At 43.3% G+C, this 22324-nt stretch overlaps 1 protein-coding gene across 2 annotated transcripts in view; it reads left to right on the plus strand.

Moving 5' to 3' along the window:
• LOC137282773 (monocarboxylate transporter 12-like) overlaps positions 1–19097 on the plus strand; it is a 48988-nt gene extending 29891 nt beyond the window's left edge. Inside the window, exons 4-7 of one of the 2 annotated variants that reach the window (XM_067814562.1) lie at positions 13468–13532; positions 14482–15202; positions 15644–15694; positions 18368–19097. In XM_067814562.1, the coding sequence (XP_067670663.1) occupies positions 13468–13532; positions 14482–15202; positions 15644–15694; positions 18368–18594 (1064 nt within the window). In that variant the 3' untranslated portion in view covers positions 18595–19097. The remainder of the gene's footprint in view (positions 1–13467; positions 13533–14481; positions 15203–15643; positions 15695–18367) is intronic. The other variant, XM_067814563.1, reaches the window with a different exon arrangement.
• The last annotated feature ends 3227 nt before the right edge of the window (positions 19098–22324 follow it).

Genomic DNA, 22324 nt, shown 5'->3' on the forward strand with positions numbered 1-22324 from the left:
GTACAGGGACTGACTTTGATCCCATCAGCATGCTTTACTGCAGGACGTATTAGTCAATTTGTATCCCAATGGGAATCCTTGACATCAGATCAGACTATCCTTGACACAGTTTCTGGTTGTCATATTGATCTTGTGGTGAACAGTCATGTGCAGATACCCACTCCTAGAACTGTCAGGGTAAACACAGCTGATAAGCACATTATTGATGGGGAAATCTCTAAATTGCTAGAGAAAGGTGTGATAAAACCCACACTGCATTGTGACGGGGAATGTGTATCCCCCATATTTCTCAGGAAGAAGAAAGATGGATCCTATAGGATTATACTTAATCTCAAGCAATTTAACAGCAATATTCAGTATGAGCACTTTAAAATGGAAACCTTACAATCTGCTGTCAAATTAATGTCCCAGGGGTGCTATATGGCAAGTATTGATTTGCGGGATGCGTATTATTCAGTGCCTATTGCAGAAGAGCACAGAAAATTCCTCCGGTTTGAGTGGCAAGGGATACTCTATGAATATACTTGTTTACCCAATGGACTGGCTTGCGCCCCCCGTAGATTCACTAAACTACTTAAACCTGCTTATGCTACACTCAGGCAACAAGGCTGCACGGTGGTTCCATATCTTGATGACTCTTACCTCCAGGGAGATACCAAAGTAGAATGTGCAGATAATGTTAGGCGGACAGTCACGTTACTCCAAGACCTGGGATTCATCATACATGCTGAGAAATCTAAGCTGGTACCTACTCAAGAGATAGAATTCCTTGGATTTGTGCTCAATTCAGTGTTCATGACGATACGACTGTCACCCGAGAAAGCACAAAGAGTAAAGCTAGAGTGCTCTGTGTTGTCAGATAAGCAATATGCTAGAATTCAGGAAGTGGCTCATGTGATAGGTCTGTTAGTAAGCAGTTTCCCTGGTGTCCAGTATGGACAGCTCCACTACCGAGAACTTGAACAGGCAAAAACTGTAGCTCTAAAGAGAGTGTGTGGCAATTATGATGCAACCATGATCATTACACAAGCCATGCGTGACAACCTAGATTGGTGGGTAGAGGAGGTTGAGAGTGCATTTAAACCAGTGTTAATTCCAGCTCCTGAGTGTACCTTGTTCTCAGATGCATCACTAGCTGGTTGGGGGGCCCATCTAAATAATCAGACAGCGAATGGGCGCTGGACAAGGGATGAGAATCAGTGTCACATCAATGAGTTAGAATTACTGGCATGTCTCCTCGCCCTCCAATCATTGTGCAAGGACAAAACCCACTGCCACATCAAATTACAGTTGGACAATTCTACGGCTATTGCATATATAAATTCAACGGGAGGAAGCAAATCACATAACTGTAACAAAATAGTGAAGAAACTTTGGCAATGGTGCATAGAAAGGAGCATTTGGGTTAGTGCTAGTCATATACCTGGCACTTGTAACATACAAGCTGACAAAGAATCCCGCATTTTTGATGATAGAACGGAATGGCAGTTACTTCCTAGTGTGTTTGAATCTGTGGCTCAATTGTGGGGCCTACCTGATATTGACCTGTTTGCATCTCGGCTTAATAAACAATTCGTGCCATATGTAGCTTGGAATCCAGACCCAGCTGCTAAAGCAACAGATGCTTTCTCTATATCATGGCAGAACTTATATGTGTATATGTTTCCTCCCTTCAGTGTGATACCCCAGTGTCTCCAGAAGCTGAGGAAGGAGAAGGGGGAAGCAACCATGGTGCTGCCGAACTGGCCAACGCAGCCCTGGTACGACACGGTGCTGAGGATGCTGGTGGATCATCCTCGTTTTCTGCCGCGCAGGATGGACCTGCTGATGTTGCCGCACAACAACTCTTTGCACCCGTTGAGGAAAAAGCTGCAACTAGTGGCATGCCGCTTATCCGGGAAGCCCTCACGCTCCGAGGCATTCCGGAACGAATTGGGAAAGTCATCACCCAATCATGGCGTGGTTCAACTCAGCGACAATACCAGGTTCACCTCCACAAGTGGGAGGCATATTGCAGTGAAAGGGACATTGATCCACTTCAGGGAACTGTAGCTGAGTTACTTGGATTTCTGCATGTACTGTATGAACAAGGTCTTAGCTACAGTAGCTTAAATACAGCTAGGTCAGCAGTAAGTGCTTTAGTCTCAATTAGTAGTGGAATTAGTGTTGGTTCGGACCCGTTAGTATGTAGATTTTTGAAAGGTGTGTTCCAACAGAGGCCCACCAGGTCAAGGTACAAGAACGTGTGGGATGTGAGCACAGTATTCACATACATTGATAGCTTAGGAAGGAACTGTGAACTGACCTTGAAATACCTGACTCTCAAGTTGACAGTGTTACTGGCACTGGCCACAGCTAACAGACTACAATCTCTGCAGACTTTGGATATCCTAAACATGAAAATGATGGATAACAAAATTGTGTTTGTACTCAATAGACTAAAGCAGAGAACACCTGGTAGGCCAGCACAGTTTGTAGACATAGATAGATTTGAGACCGAAAGCAATCTCTGTGTCTATCGGACTCTAAGGGCATATTTAGATGCCACATTGGATTTAAGGGGAGAGGAAAAACAAGTGCTGATTAGTTTCCAAAAACCCCATAAGAAAGTCGGCACATCCACTATAGCAAGGTGGATTCGGCAAGTCCTTGCAGCGGCAGGAATAGATACTTCGGTGTTCTGTGCTCACAGCACGAGGGCGGCAGCCTCTTCAGCAGCCAGTGTGGCACAGGTGCCGCTCACGGACATTCTGAGGACAGCGGGTTGGGCATCAGCCCAGACATTTGCCAAACATTACCGGCTCCCAGTTGACACTGGTACCAGCAATATGTATGACACAATTGTTACTGCTAGTCAGGAAACTCCCTCCAGATTAGATCTCTAATCACATTGGTGCTTTTTGTATTAATAGGACTACAACTGCAACACAGTGAACACACTTGTGTCGGTTATTGCATGATGGTGATTTATAGAACTTGGTTTTAACATGTTTAATGTGCATGTATTCTAGTCATTTTACTAGTTTGGAAATTAGTGGCAAGTGACAATAAATGGGTGTTAATTTAATGAAGAGTGGCTTCCTGTGATGATTTTATGACACCAGGTACCTTTCAAATCTCATGGGAACCGGAAGCACTGTGACGTAGCAGAATTTTACAATTAAACGAGACTTACCTGTAAGTTGAAGTTTGGTTGGGATTCTGCTACGTCACAGGAGTGCTGGAGGTTAACATGCCCTCCTCACTCCCACCCTGTTGGCCAACGCGGTTGGTTAGCTCAAACTCACTGGTGTCAACAATCTACTTTAAATACTGATGCTCGATCGCACTGCGCAATCTCATGTTAACCTCCAGCACTCCTGTGACGTAGCAGAATCCCAACCAAACTTCAACTTACAGGTAAGTCTCGTTTAATTGTAAAATTTTACGATAACAAGTGTCAGTGAGCCTGACCACGTGGTCCCGTTTGTCACCTCTTACAACAAGCAGTCGCTGAAGTCTAATGAAACCCCGATCTTGTTCCCCGGTAAAATGGGGAGTAGAGAAGGCATTGGTTGTTAAGGCTTATCTCATTTCCTCATACTCTTCTTTATGGCGTCATGGCAAAGATGTACCTTTAGCCCATTGAATGAAAAGTCATAGTAAAAAACCTAAAGAGAAATACTTCTGGATTTGTGGAACACGATGTTACGGAGTATATTTATATTTCTTTCATCAGGTGTATGAAGAAACTATGAAACGGAAAGCTATATACGAACATTTGAAACAACCGTGATAAGATAACAAGGGAAACCGATAGTTAATTAGCGCTAAACTGGTAGGGTGGATGGGCAAATGGAAGCCATGAGTTGTTCATCCAGGCATGAGTGATGAGATAACAATGGTGGCATTTAACAAGAGAAATGACAATACAGAAATGTAAACCAGGGATTAATCCAGTCCTTGTTAAACTTTTCACAAGCTTTGAAAACCTTCATTTATTTCAACAAAAACACTCTCGGTTTCTGGAGTTGTTGTTGGATTATTGATTAGACAAGTTAAAAGATTAAATAGAAAAATGCCATAGAATTTGAAAGCATGTGCATTTTATTCTATGCAACTAAAACAAATGGTGATTCAGCTTCCTGTTGGATTAAATCATACGCAGGCAAGACGACATGCGCAGACAGGGCAGCATTATTGTATCGCCTTCTCGCTTTCTCGATCTATCGTTTTATCGCTTTGTCGTCTCGCGATATCGCTTTCTCGTCTCGCGTCTCGCGTTATCGCTTTGTCGTCTCGCGATATCGCTTTCTCGTCTCGCGTCTCGCGTTATCGCTTTGACGTCTCGCGATATCGCTTGCTCGTCTCGCGTTATCGTTTTCTCGTCTTGTGATATCGCTTTCTCGTCTCGCGTCTCGCGTTATTGCTTTGTCGTCTCGCGATATCGCTTTCTCGTCTCGCGTCTCGCGTTATCGCTTTGTCGTCTCGCGATATCGCTTTCTCGTCTCGCGTCTCGCGTTATCGCTTTGTCGTCTCGCGATATCGCTTTCTCGTCTCGCGTCTCGCGTTATCGTTTTCTCGTCTTGTGATATCGCTTTCTCGTCTCGCGTCTCGCGTTATCGCTTTGTCGTCTTGTGATATCGCTTTCTCGTCTCGCGTCTCGCGTTATCGCTTTGTCGTCTCGCGATATCGCTTTCTCGTCTCGCGTCTCGCGTTATCGCTTTGTCGTCTTGTGATATCGCTTTCTCGTCTCGCGTCTCGCGTTATCGCTTTGTCGTCTCGCGATATCGCTTTCTCGTCTCGCGTCTCGCGTTATCGCTTTGTCGTCTCGCGATATCGCTTTCTCGTCTCGCGTCTCGCGTTATCGCTTTGTCGTCTCGCGATATCGCTTTCTCGTCTCGCGTCTCGCGTTATCGCTTTGTCGTCTTGTGATATCGCTTTCTCGTCTCGCGTCTCGCGTTATCGTTTTCTCGTCTTGTGATATCGCTTTCTCGTCTCGCGTCTCGCGTTATCGCTTTGTCGAAGTTGAAGGACAATATGCATAATGAAAAGGGTAGGGAAATATGCACGGAGAGGCTAGAAGGGCAATATGCTTGAGAAGGAACGAAAGGCAATATGAGTGGAATGGAATGAATGGCACTACGCAATGAAAGAAATGAAGGGCAATATGCATTGAGTTGAAGGCGGTATACACGAAGAGGAATGAACGGTAATATACATGAGACGGGATGAACTGCAAAAGGCATGGAACGGAATGAAGGACAATGTCCATGGGAAGGAAGGGCGTTCTTTCATATTTCATCTGGTGTCATTCCTGAAAGGTGAAGAGGTTTTTTACTTACACGGGTATTCCTCGGTCGGTTCTATGGCCTAACGCAAGTGGACGGCTTTTCGACTTGGGACCGTAGCGGGTTTCCAAATAATCGGCCCTTGACAAGGCGTTCTGCAAGGTTCCGGTCACTGGCATGCTGCGTCTGCAGAAGTCCATAGTCTGCAAATCACAGACAGATACAATGAACATGCCAGCTAACTCTGCCAGAGTAGTCTCGATATCGTGTGTTTCACATGGCTTCTGGCGTTCTATATCTGGCACTCATTTTCGTAAGCTGTTATTTCTTCCTCCTCATCTGCTAATCATCTCACACACATGCTGGCTGCAGAATGTACGGCAGTCATTCACTTGCAGTATGGTTGCCTTCGAAGTCATGGTGAGGCGAGATGTCTCCTTCACCTGCTCTATCTATCCTGGAAACACAAACGGACGCTACTTCAAACACAGAATGTACGGAGCAACTCACTCAGATGCAAGATTTCGCTCACGTACACGAGACAGACCATCTGGATATACTCAAGAACGCACAGAAAACACCCACAGAGATACACACACTTTGTGTGTACCATCTTTCACTGTTTCACGCTGTGACTAAAGAGTTTTGTAAAGATTTTTGGAGTGTTGTACCTTTCTGTGAGATGATGCTTTTCATTTCTTCATAGACGATCTCTTACATTTGCTGCTTCTTGCTGTAATGTAGCTGCTTCTGCAATGTAGCTGCTTCTGTTATGTTGTCGCTTCTTGCTGTAATGTTGCTGCATTTGTAATGTAACTGCTTCATGCTGTAATGTAGCTGATTCTGTAATGTAGCTGATTCATGTTGTTATGTAGCTCATTCTGTAATGTAGCTGATTCTGTAATGTTGCTGGTTCATGTTGTAATGTAGCTGCTTCTGTAATGTAGCTGATTCTGTAATGTAGCTGCTTCTGTAATGTAGCTGATTCATGTTGTAATGTAGCTGCTTCTGTAATGTAGCTGATTCTGTAATGTTGCTGGTTCATGTTGTAATGTAGCTGCTTCTGTAATGTAGCTGCTTCTGTATTGTAGCTGCTTCTGTAATGTAGCTGCTTCTGTAATGTAGCTGATTCTGTAATGTAGCTGGTTCATGTTGTAATGTAGCTGCTTCTGTAATGTAGCTGCTTCTGTAATGTAGCTGCTTCTGTAATGTAGCTGATTCATGTTGTAATGTAGCTGCTTCTGTAATGTAGCTGCTTCTGTAATGTAGCTGCTTCATGTTGTAATGTAGCTGCTTCTGTAATGTTGCTGATTCTTGCTGAAATGTAGCTGTTTCTATAATGTAGCTGCTTCTGTAATGTTGCTGCTTCTGTAATGTAGCTGATTCATCTTGTAATGTTGCTGCTTCTGTAATGTAGCTGCTTCTGTAATGTTGCTGGTTCATGTTGTAATGTAGCTGCTTCTGTAATGTAGCTGATTCTGTAATGTTGCTGGTTCATGTTGTAATGTAGCTGCTTCTGTAATGTAGCTGCTTCTGTAATGTAGCTGCTTCTGTAATGTAGCTGATTCATGTTGTAATGTTGCTGTTTCTGTAATGTTGCTGATTCTTGCTGAAATGTAGCTGTTTCTATAATGTAGCTGCTTCTGTAATGTTGCTGCTTCTGTAATGTAGCTGATTCATCTTGTAATGTTGCTGCTTCCAGCTGTAATGTAGCTGCTTCTGTAATGTAGCTGCTTCTGTAATGTAGCTGATTCTGTAATGTAGCTGGTTCATGTTGTAATGTAGCTGCTTCTGTAATGTAGCTGCTTCTGTAATGTAGCTGCTTCTGTAATGTTGCTGCTTCTGTAATGTTGCTGGTTCATGTTGTAATGTAGCTGCTTCTGTAATGTAGCTGCTTCTGTAATGTAGCTGCTTCTGTAATGTTGCTGGTTCTGTAATGTAGCTGCTTCTGTAATGTAGCTGCTTCTGTAATGTAGCTGCTTCTGTAATGTTGCTGCGTCTGTAATGTTGCTTGTTCATGTTGTAATGTAGCTGCTTCTGTAATGTTGCTGGTTCATGTTGTAATGTAGCTGCTTCTGTAATGTAGCTGCTTCTGTAATGTAGCTGCTTCTGTAATGTTGCTGGTTGATGTTGTAATGTAGCTGCTTCTGTAATGTAGCTGCTTCTGTAATGTAGCTGCTTCTGTAATGTAGCTGCTTCTGTAATGTAGCTGCTTCTGTAATGTTGCTGGTTCATGTTGTAATGTAGCTGCTTCTGTAATGTTGCTGGTTCATGTTGTAATGTAGCTGCTTCTGTAATGTAGCTGCTTCTGTAATGTAGCTGCTTCTGTAATGTAGCTGGTTCATGTTGTAATGTAGCTGCTTCTGTAATGTTGCTGCTTCTGTAATGTTGCTGGTTCATGTTGTAATGTAGCTGCTTCTGTATTGTAGCTGCTTCTGTAATGTAGCTGGTTCATGTTGTAATGTAGCTGCTTCTGTAATGTAGCTGCTTCTTTAATGTAGCTGCTTCTGTAATGTTGCTGGTTGATGTTGTAATGTAGCTGCTTCTGTAATGTAGCTGCTTCTGTAATGTAGCTGCTTCTGTAATGTAGCTGCTTCTGTAATGTTGCTGCGTCTGTAATGTTGCTGGTTCATGTTGTAATGTAGCTGCTTCTGTAATGTTGCTGGTTCATGTTGTAATGTAGCTGCTTCTGTAATGTAGCTGCTTCTGTAATGTAGCTGCTTCTGTAATGTTGCTGGTTGATGTTGTAATGTAGCTGCTTCTGTAATGTAGCTGCTTCTGTAATGTAGCTGCTTCTGTAATGTAGCTGCTTCTGTAATGTAGCTGCTTCTGTAATGTTGCTGGTTCATGTTGTAATGTAGCTGCTTCTGTAATGTTGCTGGTTCATGTTGTAATGTAGCTGCTTCTGTAATGTAGCTGCTTCTGTAATGTAGCTGCTTCTGTAATGTTGCTGGTTCATGTTGTAATGTAGCTGCTTCTGTAATGTTGCTGCTTCTGTAATGTTGCTGGTTCATGTTGTAATGTAGCTGCTTCTGTAATGTAGCTGCTTCTGTAATGTAGCTGGTTCATGTTGTAATGTAGCTGCTTCTGTAATGTAGCTGCTTCTGTAATGTAGCTGCTTCTGTAATGTTGCTGGTTCATGTTGTAATGTAGCTGCTTCTGTAATGTTGCTGGTTCATGTTGTAATGTAGCTGCTTCTGTAATGTAGCTATCTGTAATGTAGCTGCTTCTGTAATGTAGCTGATTCATCTTGTAATGTTGCTGCTTCCAGCTGTAATGTAGCTGCTTCTGTAATGTAGTTGCTTCTGTAATGTTGCTGATTCATGCTCAGTCTAAGTAAACTTAGTCTCAGTGTATTTCGTTACATGTACACTCCACCGCTGAGTCAAACAAAACCTAGTAGAAGGTGGTGTCAGGTAACCTTTGAGCGACCAATGACCGTCCAACCAAACGCGAGACGCTTAAATAGATTAAAACAAAACAGACAACGGCTACTATTTAGGTATCGGAGGGACTTCCAAAATATTCAGGTCACTGACACAAATCTCTCCACAAACAAAAATCAGCATATAACACAATTATTTGACCTGCAGTTTATACGCTTTGGGGTTTCTATTGACATGGTTACCATTAGCTAATATTTCCGCAAGAGGATATCCTTGAATATTGCCAAAACACCATTTTCAGCGACTGTTTACTCACCGTTGTCATGGTTGTACGTACGCCGTGTGCATCACCTGTAGCATTCGGAATCGTTCGGGTACGAACCTTTTCGAGATAAAAAGTTCAAAAGGTATGTGCGAATGTGCACTTTCGCGATTTGGTAAGCTTTGTTCTGATTGGTCAATCTCAAAGGTTACCTGACGCGACCTCCCATGAGGTTTTTGTTAGACTCAGTAGTGGAGTGTAACGAAAAGTACTGAGGATAAGTTTACTTAGACTGGCTTCATGCTGTAATGTTGCTGCTTCTGTAATGTAGCTGCTTCTGTAATGTTACTGTAATGTAATGGCTCCCTGCTGTAATGTTACTGCTTCTTGCTCTAAAGTAGCTGCTTTTGTAATGTTGCTGCAAATTAAAGCTGCTTCGCTTACGGTAACCTGATACCTTGAACCACAGGCAAAGTGTAGCGCAATATGGGTTGCGCAGCAGAACGAAACTGACCAGTCTTCGTATATGCGAGCGAAGCGAGCAAAGGTTGGCAACAAACTTCCCTCGCTTCGGTCCGAAAAATATTTTTCATGTCAAAATAAAATATCGCCACCATCAAATATAGACACACATTTACTCACAGGGTTGTGCTCTCAGATTTCCAACCTCATACTTAACAATTACTCACGTGAAATATATTTTAATCAACGTTTTAAGCGCCGCCGGTGCTCTCACAGAGCGTTCTTCGCCTCCATTACCCCTGCCAGCTTCCGGTTCAGCGGAATGAAGGAACAGGTTAGGTAACTCTGAAAACACTTGTCGAGTCGCATGTCCTCCGCAAAGTTCGCAGATGACAGTCGTCGTGCATATTAACCATGAATGAGGAGCAAAGGAACTGCATTGCTGTTGCTGGGGCAGGCCACAATCTCCTTATAACAGGACAATGCGGGACAGGAAAGACATTTACTTTGAGGTATGGATGTTTTGTTTTTAAATTTCAAGTCATCAAGTGGATTTGTCGTGAGGTGTCACGGTTTTCGTTTACAGTGAAAACGATCTTTTGCTTTGTAATAGAACTATTTTGTATTGATAAGAATTGATCAAGAAATGAAAAGAATAGCTTTTCGTCAAATCGGTACTTAGATCACATGGAACACTTTTTCTTAACAAGAAAAGAAATGTTTAATTTTACTTCATATTACGTACCAGCTGACGGCATCTGTCCCAATACTGTGTTTGTATTTCCCTCAAAAATAACTACTTGCTCAATTACCTCCCTTGCATTCATCCACTCGCTACGTCAGGAGTGAGCCTTTTTAGAATAACTGTTACTAAAATTCTAACAATAACCACACCATATCAGATAAATAATCTGGAACAGTTTAATGAGAAATTTGGGCAATATGATGTGTCCTCTTAATTTCTGCTTATTCTTGTTCCTTCATTCCGCTGAACCGGAAGCTGGCAGGGGTAATGGAGGCGAAGAACGCTCTGTGAGAGCACCGGCGGTGCTTAGAACGTTGATTAAAATATATTTCACGTGAGTAATTGTTAAGTATGAGGTTGGAAATCTGAGAGCACAACCCTGTGAGTAAATGTGTGTCTATATTTGATGGTGGCGATATTTTATTTTGACATGAAAAATATTTTTCGGACCGAAGCGAGGGAAGTTTGTTGCCAACCTTTGCTCGCTTCGCTCGTATATACGAAGACTGGTCAGTTTCGTTCTGCTGCGCAACCCATATTGCGCTACACTTTGCCTGTGCTTGAACTCAAGTATGACTTCCTCGTGTTTCAGTTGTTGAGGCGTGTGACATCCTCTGGGTGATTTGCTTGGTCACTTTGTGAGCTTCCCACATCAGGTCTTCCCTCCGATATGTCAGTCGCTGACTCGTCTCTCGTGTTCTGTCGCCTGACTGCTGGACGTGTTCACAACGTGTCATATACAACAATGTTTTCCAAAGATTTCTCTGACGATTTTCATGGGTGTAAATGCGGATTTACAAAGTCAACTGAGTAAATAGGAAAAGGAGTAAATTTTGCATGAAAGATATCACACACACAGACACACAAACACACACACGACATGACGCTGAACACCCTAACACACACACGATGTTGAACATCCAAATACAAACACGATGCTGAGTACCCTAACCTACACGACGCTGAACACGCTAACACACGACGCTGAACACACTAACACACACGACACGACGCTGAACACCCTAACACACACTACGCTTAACACCCTAACACACACGACACTTAATATCCTAACACTCACACGACGCTGAATACACTAAAACACACGATGCTGAACATCCTAACACACGCCACACATACGATGCTGAACACCCTAACACACACGACACACATACGATACTGAACACCCAAACACACACGCCACACATACGATACTGAACACCCTAACACACTCGCCACACATCCGATGCTGAACACCCTAGCACACACGGCACTTAACACCCTAACACACACGATGCTGAACACCCTAACACACACGACACTTAACACCCTAACACACAGATTTACTCCCGCACAACATTTATGACACCACCACACACCACAAACTACACGCAATTACACATAAATGCATACAAAATGGCACACACAATCACACACAGATAAACATACAACGCCCAAAACACTCCATCACACCAAGAACGCACACAGCGGAGCGCAACACTCACAGCCACAGACACACTCATACAAGCAAAAGGTAAAACACACTCTAACACAGAGATATGGACATATTTCTTTCTAATTGATTGCAATAATAACTATAGATTGAAATTATGCACATCAGTTTACAACAACCGTCACACCGAGAGATAGAATGAACGTCAAACTTGATTAATGTCATGCAACACTGGTGTTTATGAGAATGATAATTGGGAAACGTTCGGTACTTATCATGAATCTAATTGATATCAGCACAGAGTATATACATCACATGCTTCATTACCTGTAATAAAATACATAATGTAGCCGCGTGTGAAACTGATGGCACATACAGGCTTTGATCAGGCAACACATGTGTCAAGGAAGTAGGATGGGTCAAGTTATGTCTGAACAGCTTAACCTTTGTATGAGTGTCATGAGTGTCATCTTCAGATAGTGCGTTGCCGTGTGGGTTGCAGTTAGTGTTGCAGTGTGGGTTGCAGTTAGTGTTGCAGTGTATGACAGTGTGTGTCACAGTGCATTGCAGTGTGAGATGTAGTTTATGTTGATGTGTGTGTTGCAGTTTGTGTTGCACTGTGTCACAGTGCATTGCAGTGTTTGTCACAATGTCTGTCACGCCGTGTGAAACAGTGTGTATCGCAGTGTGTTTCTGTGTATGCCAGTGTGTATGTTGCAGTGTGTGTTGCAATGTGTGATCAAATAAGGTCGTGTTAGTGTGCAGCAACAGAAGCATATCAGGTTAAATGGAGCGGGCTCGTTCACTAGCATCACTGGCGTCCAGCACATCTATGGCCGCACCCAGGGCAGTCAAAACAGTGATGAGTCTGGTCCAGTATCAGTTATTCTGCACCCAAAATTTTTCTCATGACTGAATGAGCCCAGACTTGTGGACAATTCCTTGGGTGATTGATCGTCTTATGCACATTTCCCTGGGGAGATGTGTTACGGTTAAGAATTTACTGTGACAACAATTTAAGAAAATCCCCTGTGAACCAGCAAAACAGAACAAAGACAAAAAAGTCGTTTCTGTTCAAATTCTGTATTATTATGCAACGAGAGCAAGGTATACAAAGTCACAAGTCAATATAACAATGCTGATTACAAATACAATTCAAGAGAGACAAAATTTAAGTCAGTGGGTCACAAAAATACAATATATCAAACTCACCAAAGTCTCAGTACGAGAGGTAATCAACTATGCAGAATGTCAACACAGACATCGGTGTGACAGCAGATAATGTAGATCAGGCGTTGACGGTTTTGACGATGGCAGTGATGTAACTATGAATGAGTGTGAGTGTCGCCCTCAACACGGCAACCAGCTTTTACATATATTTACGAAGTCATTTCCCGAAAGTTTGGGCACAAACGAACATCGTCAACACTGTAGAATGCCCTCGAAAAAGTCTCTCGGAAGTAGACACATAGAAAACTAGGAGCAGATAAATTCCGGAAAACCAAAATGCTAAAAGTGTTGACCAGCTATTGAAACGAAATGTGACCCATCATAATTAATATTCAAAACACTAAATGTTGTGACCCAGTAATAATTATTATTGAATTAATAACAAAAATATACAGAAAATACACACTCTTAACCCATGGGACCTCAACTTTCTGCGAGTGACTGGTGGGAACACATACCCCAACTCTCTATGGGTGACAGGTGGGAACACACACCCCAACTCTCTATGCGTGACTGGTGGGAACACACACCCCAACTCTCTATGGGTGACTGTTCGGGACACACACCCCAACTCTCTATGGGTGACTGGTGGGGACACATACCCCAACTCCCCACGGGTGACAAGTAATAATGGGGTAACCCTATTGTCTGTGTTCCAGGTTTGGGGGAAGGCTTGGTCTACACAGGCTCCATCGTCCTTCTGGGCTTCTACTTCAAAGATCAGGTGCGTATGTTAGTGAGTCCATTTTCTCTTGCACCGAATGTTACTGACAAGGTATTCCGAACTGACACCTGAGTACTAGTGTCTTATGAGTTACATATATCACGACTGCTAAACACTAATGCACGAAGGGAAACTTGTTCAAACCGCACCTCCTTTAACCACCGCTCTGCGTCACGTGACACAGACACAACGTCTCCGGCTGTTTCACACAAGTTACATATTTGACAAGATGATACACAATGGCGTATCTCACAGGTAACGAAGGTAAAACCTTTTAATATTGTTTATCATATAACAGATAGAGTTTAAAGGTTTTATCCACCCGATATTGTAAACCAAAACTTACAATGTTCTTTAATCTCAATGGTGTTCGATTCCCGGAAATTGATGACTTTTCACTGCCTGTTGACACGTACAAATACAGCACAAGATGGCACTGTTGCGTCGTTAGACGTGGTGACGTCATTCAGCTCTCATTTAGGAGATAAACATCATGTGTTGGCCACGTTCTGGGTGTTACTGAGTATTTGAAGCACGGGAACACATTTGGACCCAACGACGGTATTATGACCTGAGAGGGGTCCGACGAACACGATGTCCTCAGGTCGTTAACTTAGCGACTGGTGTCTCAATATTTCATGAGTATGATTTGCATGGTATGATCGTCCTTCTGGGCGTTGGTACAGTATGTCACAAACCATTTCATCTAACTGAATGGCGTTTCTTTCATGTAGATTCTAACACCAGTCTAATGTTCAATGTAAGATGGTGTTACATCCATCGTTACATGATTATTATTAAATTCACCGTTACATGATAATATGTCCCCCGTTACATCGTGTATTACAATCACAGACCTCGCAATGTTTTTAAAGGCTTGGTCAAAACACACGTGTAATAATTATTCGTACTTAGTATCAGCCAAACGGAAACCAATGTGTTGTTACAGGTGAGCTTAGTGACTGGCGTTGGGATGGCTGGAGTTGGAATGGGCACCTTCTTCCTTCCTCCACTGACTCAGTATCTGTTGGACAACTACGGACTTAAAGGATGCTTCCTCTTCTTGGGAGCAATAGCCTTCCACGCAGTGGTGTTCGGGGCACTCATGAGGCCGTCGGAGATTGAGACGGAGTTAGCGGTCAGCGCTAAATCTGGGAAGTCTGTCTGTCAACAAATCCTTACTTCTTTGTGTGGACGATGTGACCGTGTAGGGGAGATGTTCCATCCAGCATTTCTGCTGCTGCTGTTGTCAACGTTCTCCTTCAGCGTCGGCAACTTCACCTCCTACCTCTTCCTCCCCGACATCTTCATCAAGCAAGGCTCTTCTCCTCAAGAAGCTTCCTTTCTCTTCTCCATGGTTGGAGTAGGTGGGGCCCTGGCAAGACCTCTCGGAGGATTCGCTGCCAACGATCCAAATATTGGACCTTCTGTTCTATTCTCAGGAACATATGGTGTCATAGCAACAATAGACTTCTTCATTTGGCCAATGACGAAGACAATGGTAGGCAAGGTTGCGTATGCCTTTATGTTCGGCTTGTATGCTTCCGTTGGCTGGGTACTAATCAACCCACTAACTCTACATATCGTGGGGATGAGGAACCTCGCCTCTGGATACGGCATTGCGATGTTAGCCTCAGGGCTAGGTATCATGATTGGACCTCCACTAGCAAGTAAGTGTATTCTGTTGACAATCCTGAATTGTAAGGAATGTATGGTCAAAAAGTCAGAACTAGTTATCACGTGACTTATGTTAATTCAGTTGTAAATAAAGCGCCATCAACCAAGACATAGAGTTTGTCAACACAATCCATTCATGCGCCTCTACACTTAGACTGCTTTTCTGAAATGATGATGATGATGATGATGAAAAGAAAAATACCAGTGCCTTGAGCACTAGTTGCGTGGATATGTGCGTTATATAAATATTCTATGATAATGATAGTGATGATGATGGACTCTGGTTTGTGCTGACTGGATGAACCATACAACGTGAAATGTTGTGTAAGTTACTCCCAGCCATAACACACGTGACTTGCTAGTCCCTATACCCACTTTGTTGGGCGGGCTACTGGAATATAGTTTACAATGGTCAATATGGTATTCTTTCACAGGTATTATTGCAGAAACATACGGAAAATACCAAGAAGCCTTTTACTTTGCTGGTAGGTACCCACAACTGGCACGGTGTGAAATCAGAGAGACGATGTCACAAGCAATTCAGCTTCCTCCAAAACATATCCTTATACATTTCCTGCTGCACGCTTCGGCTAGCAACTTAAGGTTTTCTGTTCGAAGAAATTAACAGGCTTTAACATTCTACAAAACATCACCCTTTAATTTGCATATAATACAATCATAACTGTTGTAGATGATGCAACAAACGCATGTGGTGACACTTTTGAAACACATTTTTACCTCATTTCTCAACTCGGGTAGGTAGGTAAGCAGATAATGTTTTAGGGCGACCTTTTGGCCTCAATAGGCTATGTGCGCCTGACACAGTGACCTCACTTGAGATCAACGGCACCTACTGACTGCCATAAAGAGTGATCACAGGCAAAGTTGATTGTGTGCTTGAAATTCTTACCACTAAATTTATGAATTACCGACCTAACAGTGGATGGATCAGCTGCCTATAGCAACCACTTGTCATTGTCCAACTGACTTAACAGAACCTGATAGGCCACGTATCCACCAAACCACACTATATCGCCATATCAACTTGAAAAATTACATGACACCATTACACCTAATGAAGCATGGAGCATGTAAGTCTCACGAGGCTCTACTTCCGATACTAAGCTGGTTGCCGCCTCCCTTTGCGCGCGTCATATAACGATATGAGAGACGGGACCCAGCTTACTTCGGGAACCATCTTACTTCTCGTTCCAAAGTGCACGACCGCCAATATGATTTTACTAGACCGGACCAAGTGTACAGCCATGCTTGGCTTCCACAGCTGTTAATACTTGACTAATCTGGTGATGGTTAGATGTAAGGATTATCGGTTCCTTACTGTCCACTGCCAAGCATGAGACCATTCGAAAACGCATGCAACGTTGTTGTCATCGTGAGTACTGAGACCTACTGAGTGCCGAGAAGCCGTCCGGCTGAGACGGGTACGGTGTAAACTCCCTGTGTGCCGTGTAAGAATGGAGAATACTGGTAAAGCTGTTGATTCCGAAAGTTGAATCGACGAGTTCTGAAGGGTCAAGCTAACTACTTCTGAAATCGACTTCAAGTGGTGGGTTTTGACTCTATATATGATTCGCTTTATGTATGGTTTCTCGATTCTTCTGTATAATGAGCTACTTTTGAGTAACATGACATTGTGAGGCGACCTTTAGAGATATTCAGTCATTAAGTAGATCAGAGTCAACAGGAAGTAGAAGAAGAAATGTTTTCGTAATAATTTAGATCTCGTCTGAAAGTCCAGTTGGTGAAAGAAGCCAGTCTGTGTGTGATGGTGGTGAAGACTGAACCATCTGTTACCCTGTACATCCATCCAGCTGCATGTCAAACATCATGTATACCGCTGTCTCATTGAGGAATATGCTACGGCTTGTAGGAGAGGTTCACCACTGTTTTCATTTATCTAGGCTCTCGAGTTTGTACGTTCTGTAGCAGTGATATATGAATCGGTACGCAAATTGATGCCAGTTGAAGGTCTGTATATATCATCTTATTACTGTACATGATAACTGTTTGTATCTGTTGTCTACTTGTCCGCTACTATACAGATCTGAAACGACTTATTGTTTCTCTTGGACCTTTCTACTGATACAGATGTCATTATATGTATAAATGTATGGCGAAACTGGAATTCAGGGAGTGGTATCTGTCTGAATACAGTTTTACCTGGGGCCTGTTACTGAAAGCGATCGTAACTCTACGAAAGTCGTAACTCCCATGCTTAATCATAGCGCTAGGATCACTGTCAGGAACGGGGCCCTGTGTTGTAAAGAACATATGGCCAAAGTGTCGCTAGGTTTATAATGTAACTAATCACAGGTATTAGTGGCGGCATTTTACTCACATGTTTAAAACTATCGTATCGTGAATGTAACAAAGCAACAATTCGCACATCCGTCCTGAGAACCCAACTTCTGCAGCTGCCTCCTCCTCCTACCCCCCAACCCTCTTACACGCATCGAGACCTCAACGCCTCCAGTTCACACCCCCACCCACATTTGGATCCCAACCTCAGCAGTTCACACCCACACTCCCCCATATTGTGACTCCAGTCAATGCAGTTCACACCCACACCAAACCCACACCCGCCCGCATTGCGACCACCCCCCTGCAATTCACAGCCACACCACAAACACACCACACCCACATCAGGACCCCAACCCCAGCAGTTCACTACACTCCCACCCGCATTGGGACCCCAAGCTCAACAGTTCACATCCAAACCGCACCCACTCCACCCCCCACCCCCCCACCCATCGCGACCCCACCCCTTGCAGTTCACTTCCACAACCCCACCCGCATCTTGACCTTAACCCTGCAATTGACTCCCACACCCTACCCACTCCGACCTGCATCGCGACTCCACCCCATCCACCCCCACAGCATCGCCACCACAACCCCTGTTGTTCACTCCCACTTCCCATCCATTCCCACCCGCATCGAGACCCCCACCCCACACACCCCCACCAGCATCGCCACCACAACCCCTATTGTTCACTCCCACTTCTCACCCATTACCACCCGCATCGCGACCCCCAGCCCTGCAATTCAAGGTGATCAGCGAACAATCTGTGTGATCTCTGTGCTTCTCAGTTATAAGAACTGCTTGGTTTAATACACTGAATTTGTCATATTCGTTACAGGTTCAACATTCTTCGTGTCGTCTGCGTGTGGTCTGATGATAATGTTGTTGAAGAAGACGCAGTCGGACGTGCCAGAGGAGTCTGACGTTCCGGAGTTGCAGAGTCTCACTGACAGGAAAGACCATCACTTTGATGAAGTCACTGTCGTCATCAAGTGCCCCAGCACAGACCGCTTCCCGAGTCCAAGTGCACCATCCGGGACTGAAGACGGCATGTCTACAGCGTGAGTGAGTGCGTGCGTGCGTGCGTGCGTGCGTGTGAGCGAGCTAGAGGACGTTTTGTGCGGTATTCCAGTTATCACAGGACTTGTCAGTTGAATGTGAGAGGAAAATAGTGACGATTCAAGCTTTCCGACAGGCTCTTCATTAGAAGCCAGCTCTACCCCTGGGTGTGTCGATGTTTCTCATCCGTAACACATGTTATATTTTCTCATCTGTAGTTTTGATGAACATTCGTATCACGCTCAGTGTCAACTCCCATGCTTCTGATCTATGTTGGATGTGGCTCAGTGTCAACTCCCATGCTTCTGATCTATGTTGGATGTGGCTCAGTGTCAACTCCCATGCTTCTGATCTATGTTGGATGTGGCTCAGCGTCAACTCCCATGCTTCTGATCTATGTTGGATGTGGCTCAGTGTCAACTCCCATGCTTCTGATCTATGTTGGATGTGGCTCAGCGTCAACTCCCATGCTTCTGATCTATGTTGGATGTGGCTCAGCGTCATCTCCCATGCTTCTGATCGATGTTGGATGTGGCTCAGTGTCAACTCCCATGCTTCTGATCTATGTTGGATGTGGCTCAGTGTCAACTCCCATGCTTCTGATCTATGTTGGATGTGGCTCAGTGTCAACTCCCATGCTTCTGATCTATGCTGGATGTGGCTCAGCGTCAATCACAACGAGACCGGTGGTTTTTATACTTTCCCGGTGTTGTCAATAAACCTGTCAGGTATGTAAATCTCCGGCTGGATTGACGGTTCACATAAGTGAACGCTATTTTGTGTAAAATACGGAGATCAGAGAGAAATCTGACAGTGACAGTCATTACATTCAAACATCTACATGTGAGAGATGTGAGAGTAAGTTTATATTCTTTATCTCTGTTTGTGGCAGAGTCAATTTGTATATAGTTACTGCTGTAAATATAATAAACACGTGGATCTCTTAAAGTATCGTGTCTCAATAATCTTCTCATCTTCCTACTATGTTTCCTACTATGTTTCAACATAGTAGTAAGATGAGAAGATTATTGAGATTTTACTTAAGTGAAATAGAAACTAATAACTATGTGTGGTACTATGATATAGGTAATTTTGTAACATAGCAATTACACAACTCACTGCACTGTGAGTCAAACCTAAATGTAACCTGAGCTATGCACACAAACTAAACAACAGTATGATAACTCACTCTAATGTGAGTTACAGTCTACACAATAACAAAACTCACTATACTGTGAGTTACCATCACATAAACTATTTACACATAATGAAAAGTGAATGTTGAGATATTAACAATACTATAAACAATAACCAATGCAACCACCAACTATGAAACACACATAGCAAACCACAAGAAATATACACCTGGAAATTAATCAAGCAACACCCCAATTTTTTCTATTGGAGCAACTTTGAAGTGTTCTGACAATCAAAATATGCCGGGTTGATATAGTTTGACACTTTTTTATTCAACAGACGATCTCTGACAAACAACTTAAAGGGAAAAAGTATCAAGACTTTGCTTTATTGCAACGAAATCCAAATTCTTAAAACTGTCTTAAATTCATGAAAAAATGGACACAATTTACTATTCATCCACAGACGTTGTTGTCAGGTGTATTAACACAAATGTCACATGGAAAGAAAGAACAGTCATCTGAGAGTCTGCACACCGACTTTCATCAATATCTAGTGTGTCCTCCCTGCGCACGCACCACCGATTCCAGACGCCTCCTCATTCCTTGGATGAGTCTCCGGATCTGATTCTGGGGGATCCTGTTCCACTCCTCATGCAGGGCAGCCGTCAATTCGTTGAGATTATGGACTGGTGGGTCTCTCTGCCTCACACGACGGCCAATAAAGTCCCACAAATGTTCAATGGGGTTGAGGTCAGGGCTCATGGCAGGCCATGGAATTCTGTCAATTGCATTTTGCCGCAAAAAATCATTTACAGCATGCGCCCTGTGAGGTCTAGCATTGTCGTCCATAAATATGGGTCTCGTTGCCAGAGGATGGTTCTCAAAATGAGGTACCACAGCCCTGTCAAGAACCTCCTGTTGGTAACGAACACCGTTAAGGTTGCCACGGATGGTAATGATATCCAACTTGCAGTTCATGGAAATGCACCCCCATACCATAACGGAACCTCCCCCAAAGGCCACAGTCTCCTGGATGTTCCGTGGAGCCATTGCTGTGTTCCTCTGCCTCCAGACCCGAGTACGACCGTCCACCATGTGCAGCAAGAACCGGCTCTCATCTGAGAAATGGACCTTCCTCCAAGAGGCAATGTTCCAGTGCAAACGGTCATTACACCAGGCCAGTCGGGCTGCCTTATGGGCTGGAGACAGTCTGGGTCGCTTGATTGGCCTCCTTGCCCGGTATCCTGCAGCTTTCAGACGATTCCGAACAGTCCTGTTCGAGATGGGTCTCCCTGGAAGCCACTCCTGTCTCAACCGAGAGCTCGAGTCGAAGGACCTGCGCCGTACAAGTCTCAGTAAAGCTCTGTCCTCCCGGACTGTGGTCTTCCTGGGTCTTCCTGGTCTAGGCAGGTCTTTAACTTCATTAGTGGCCCGGTATTTTTTCAAAAGTTTTGAAATTATGGAATGATGTCGTCCGATTTGAGTCCCGATTTGTCTTAGAGACATACCAGCATTCCTCATGCCGATTATTTGCCAACGAGTGGCCTCTGATAATTTCCTACGTGCCATGACATTGAAATGAATGAAAAACCGAATGCAATCGACAACCTGCGCTTGTAAACACCCCAGGGAAAAAGTGCATTTTTCGAAAGTTGAGGTTAAAGCAATGCACGTGCGCTGTGCAAGCTTCACGCGCGTCATATCAACCCATGAAAAGCTCATGCTGTATGTCAATACATCAAAATTGAATAATCAATCATCAAAATTACTTCGTTAAACTTTGTTAAGTTTTTATGTGTCTTTGAATTTGGTGTTGCTTAATTAATTTCCATATGTATATATACAAGACTAGGCATTATTAACCTTCATATATGAAACACAGTCCAGATCACCATGATCTCGATAAAAAAAACACAACCTGTCTGACGCTGACCACATAAGATACTGACATGAAACTAGATCAAATTAAACTTTAAATACCATAATACCTTACACGCTTGGATGAACACAGAACAATAGAACTTACTAACCTGAGCAAAGGACATGTTTTAAGAGGGATTGACAAGAGAAAAGCATGCAGTGCAAATGAGTATTACTGAAATAGATTACATTGAGACTAGATTGGTGTTTAGAGAGCTAGGGTTAGGATATAAAATGTTGAAGGTAAAATAACTGATAAATTTAGGTAGATTTAGGCTACTTAATGAGATAGTATATCTCATCAAAATAATACCATCACACGATACTTTAAAAGATTCACATGTTTATTATATTTACAGCAGTAACTATATACAAAGTTGACTCTGCCACATGTTTACGTCCAGTTTGTAGATTTAACTTATATCTGTGATGTTCAGTTGACGTCACGGAATGTTCATAATCCTGCTGGTGTCCGTGGTTTTGTGATTCACTGCCGTACGCAGAGAAAGGTTGCAGCATATATGTAACTAATGTTGTGTAGATATCACATATGAAATCACGTCACGTCATGAATTTATGTATGCTGATTTCGTTTACTTACTCAGAATAATATAAAATACCATTTTTGCTGGCATTTCAAAAGTCAGGAGAAATGTCGGGTTGTTTAATGTGTTATT

Source organism: Haliotis asinina, chromosome 4, assembly GCF_037392515.1.
Source record: "Haliotis asinina isolate JCU_RB_2024 chromosome 4, JCU_Hal_asi_v2, whole genome shotgun sequence".
NCBI lineage: Eukaryota > Metazoa > Mollusca > Gastropoda > Lepetellida > Haliotidae > Haliotis > Haliotis asinina.